The sequence below is a fragment of the Cupressus sempervirens genome, chromosome 6 (genome assembly GCF_028749045.1).
Source record: "Cupressus sempervirens isolate cs-2001-9-10 chromosome 6, ASM2874904v1, whole genome shotgun sequence".
Taxonomy (NCBI): Eukaryota; Viridiplantae; Streptophyta; class Pinopsida; order Cupressales; family Cupressaceae; genus Cupressus; species Cupressus sempervirens.
Window position 1 is genome coordinate 42,773,120 of NC_143123.1, and position 4,305 is coordinate 42,777,424.

The 4,305-nt window shown below is 36.4% G+C and overlaps 1 protein-coding gene across 1 annotated transcript; it reads left to right on the plus strand.

Annotated features, from left to right (window-relative positions):
• The first annotated feature begins 304 nt into the window (after positions 1–304).
• LOC149551023 (uncharacterized) lies at positions 305–4,056 on the plus strand. Its single transcript, XM_089790040.1, has 4 exons — positions 305–942; positions 1,174–2,190; positions 2,719–2,942; positions 3,536–4,056. The coding sequence occupies exons 1-4, from the start codon at positions 305–307 to the stop codon at positions 4,054–4,056; spliced, it is 2,400 nt and encodes a 799-aa protein (XP_089646166.1).
• Positions 4,057–4,305: the final 249 nt, after the last annotated feature.

The window sequence follows — 4,305 nt, forward strand, 5'->3', positions numbered from 1 at the left end:
AAATTTAATACTGTTTGCATATTTGAAATCTCTTTTCTAAGTGATCCATTTTATAAAAGAGGACATTTTGATCTTAGTAAGAATTTTAAAAAAAAATTGTATGAGAAAAAGATTATTCTTCAGCCCCCTGCCATTATTGTCTGAAAATAAAGAAGTCCCAGCGAGTGTGAAAGAAGACCTTTGCCTAGAGATGGCATTCAGAGTTCGTGGAAGAAGAGGAGGTCGATGAGGGGGTCGAGGAGGAGCAGCTGCAAATGTAGAAATCCTAGAAGAGATGAGATGCATGCAAGCATGACTGCAAGCTATGGAACTTGCACAAAGAGGAGGTATTGATATGGAAGATATCAATGACGAAGAAGAAGCTCACGAGGCAGAGGTAGAACCTAAGGAAGAAGGATTTGAGAGAAGATTCATTAAAGCAATTACCAAAGCGACTTCCAAACCCAAGTTGGAAGTGCCTATGTATGAAGGTAGCCTGGATGCTGAGAAATTGATCGATTGGACTAGTGCAATGGAGAAATACTTCGAGTATGAAAGCTTCGCTGATGACAAGAAAGTAAAATTTGCAGTAACAAGACTAGAAGGTCATGCATCCCTCTGGTGGGATGGAGTGCAAGATGAAAGAAGACAAAAAGGGAAATTAAAGTTCAAGAGTTGGGATCGGATGATAGCAAAGCTAAAAGGTAAATTCCTACCTAAAGATTACCAAGTTAATCTTTTTAAGAAATTACAAAATCTTAAGCAAAAGGAAGTGTCAGGTAAAGATTATACAGAGGAATTTTATAAGTTGACCATTAGAGCTGGTCATATTGAAGATGATACAGAAAAAGTGGCTCGATACCTCAATGGATTGAGATATAATATTCAAGATGAAATTAATCTTTTATGTCCAAGAATAGTGGAAGAAGCATACGAATATGCTCTCAAAGCAGAGGAGAAGCTGTCTAGAAAATAAGCGCAAAGCTCGAGAGGGAAAAGTAGGAGCTATAGAGGAAGAGGATCATCAAGTGGTAGAAACCAATGGCAAGCTCATAGGGAAGAAGCTAGTAGTTCACATCACCAGGAACAATCTTCCCCAAGCAATGATTCCTTTAGAATCAGAAGACCCTATTCAAGAGGTAGAGGTAGAGGATTTGTTGGCAAATGTTTTAAATGTAATAAGTATGGACATAGATCTTATGAGTGTCCAGAGAACTCTGTGACAAGCCAAAAAAGTGCACACATTGCTCAAGCTGAGGAGGAGATTGCAGAATCACTTGTTCATACAGATGTACCTGAGGTTGGAGAATCACTGCTCATGAAACGAGTCCTACTTAAGCCGACCAAAGAAATTCAAGAGCCATTACAAAGGAAAGCATTATTCAAAACTACCTGCAAGGCCAAAGGTAAATGTTGTAAAGTTATAATTGATAGCGGGAGTACTGACAACCTTGTATCCACTGAAATGGTTGATAAGTTAGGCTTGAAAAGGACAACTCATCCAACCCCATATAAGGTGTCTTGGCTGCAAAAAGGACATCAGGCATTGGTAACAGAACAATGTCAAATAGAATTTCAAATAGGGAGTTATAAAGATAAAGTAATATGTGATGTTATGCCTATGGATGTCTGTCATATTCTCTTAGGTAGACCTTGGCAATTCGACAGGAAGGCAATCCATGATGGAAGATGTAACACATATACTTTTGAAAAAGATGGATATAAACACACACTAATACTTCTTAAGGATGAAAATGTAGCTGAAGAGGTCAGTCCTAAGGTATTAATGGTAAGTGGGAAAGAATTTTTGCATCAAATCAAGAAGGAGGAGGTAAATTTTTCTCTAATTTGGAAACCAAAGGTAATTCTTACAAGTACAAAATTGGTTGATTTACCTTTGGAAATTCAAAATATGTTAGATGAATTTATTGATATTGTTGTGGATGATTTTCCTAATGAGTTACCACCAATAAGAAGTATCAGCCATCATATTGATCTTATCCTTGGAGCTAACTTGCCAAACAAAGCAGCCTATAGAATGACTCCAAGAGAGAATGAAGAGATCAAAGCCCAAGTACGAGATTTGCTTGACAAAGGGTTGGTCAGAGAAAGTCTAAGTCCCTGTGCCGTTCCTACAGTATTGGGTCCAAAAAAAGATGGAGGATGGAGAATGTGCACAGATTCTAGAGCCATAAACAAAATCACCATCAGGTATAGATTTCCTTTGCCTTGTATGGATGATTTAATGGATTGTCTAAGTGGTGCTAAGTATTTTTCTAAAATAGATTTAAAAAGTGGATATCATCAGATTAGAATAAGGGAAGGTGATGAATGGAAAATGACATTTAAAACTAATGATGGGCTTTATGAATGATTAGTAATGCCATTTGGTTTAACAAATGCTCCAAGCACTTTTATGAGATTAATGAATGAAGTGCTTAAGGAATTCATAGGAAAATTTGTAATAGTCTATCTTGATGATATTTTAATCTATAGTCAATCAAAGGAAGAGCACCTTCAACACTTAAGATTGGTTTTAAGTAAGTTGAAGCAAGAAAAACTTTTAATCAATCTTAAGAAGTGCATATTTTTGAAGGATGAGTTAATTTATTTGGGTTTTGTAATATCTAAAGATGGATTGAAAATGGATCCTGAAAAGGTTAAAGCCATAATAGATTGGCCTACTCCAAGAAATGTTTTTGAAGTCAGAAGTTTTCATGGACTAGCTAGTTTTTACAGGAAGTTCATAAGAAACTTCAGTGGTATTTGTGCTCCAATTGTTGAAACAATCAAGGGAAATAAACAGTTTTTCCAATGGACTAAAGAAGCAGAAACAAGTTTTCAGTTACTAAAGAAAAAGATTACTGAACAACCTATTCTAGCCTTACCTGATTTTGATAAACTCTTCCAAGTTGAATGTGATGCTAGTGGAATGGTTGTAGGTGCTGTTTTAAGTCAAGAAGGTAAGCCAATTGCTTACTATAGTGAAAAACTAAATGATACAAGGAAGAAATATTCTTCATATGACAAAGAATTTTATGCTCTTGTTCAAGCTCTGAAAAAGTGGAGGCATTATTTAATGCCCAGAGAATTTGGTTGCATACTGATAACCATGCATTAAAGTTTATTAGTAACCAAACCAAAATAAATCAAAGGCATGTAAAATGGATTGAATTTCTTCAAAATTTCACCTTTTTTATAAAGCATAAAAGTGGTTAAACTAACAAAGTTGCAGATGCTTTGAGCAGAAAAAGTTTGATCATGCAGAGCTCTCAAATAAGCATAATGGGTTTTAATGATCTAAAGGAGATGTACAAGGAAGACATAGACTTCAAAGAAGCATATGAAGCATGTGTGAATCCTCTTAGTAAGGATAGAAGTCCTTGGATGGATTTCATGATACAAGAAGGTCTTCTGTTCAAAGGAAGTCAGCTTTGCATCCCAAGAAGTTCCATGAGAGAGAACTTGGTGAAAGAAAAACATAGTGGTAGTTTAGCAGGACACTTTGGGCAAAACAAGACACTAGCTCAGTTGAGTGCACACTATTACTGGCCAGGTATGAGCAAAGATGTTAAGAAGTTTGTAGAAAGATGTAAAGTGTGTCAACATGCCAAAGGAGGTGGTCAAAATGCAGGTTTATATCAGCCATTGCCAATTCCAAATAGGCCATGGGATTCAGTAAGTATGGACTTTGTACTTGGTTTACCAAGAACTCAAAAGGGGCATGATTCAATCTTTGTAGTAGTTGATCGCTTTTCCAAAATGGCTCATTTTATTCCATGTAGAAAGACAAGTGATGCTACAAATATTGCCAATTTGTTCTTCAAGGAGATAGTTCGGTTACATGGACTGCCTAAAAGCATTGTCTCTGATCGGGACACTAAATTTGTAGGACACTTCTGGAGGACTCTATGGAAAAATTTGGGTACAAATTTAAGCTTTAGCTCAACTTATCATCCTCAAACAGATGGTCAAACAGAAGTAGTCAACAGAAGCCTTGGGAACATCTTCAGAAGTTTGATCAATATGCATCCCAAACAGTGGGACTTGGTACTTGCACAAGCAGAGTTCGCATAAAATGACTCACCTAACAGAAGCACGAGTATGAGTCCATTTCAGATTTTGTATGGTATGCATCCTAGAGGAATATATGAGTTAAGGAATTTGGGTAAATTGGAAACAAGAAGTGCCAATGGTGAAGACTTTGCAAGAGCAATGCAAGATTTGCATGAACAGGTAAAAAGGAAACTTGAAGAAAGTGTCATCAAGTACAAAATGAGAATTGATCAGAAAAGAAAGGAAGTCAACTTTAATATTGGTGACCTT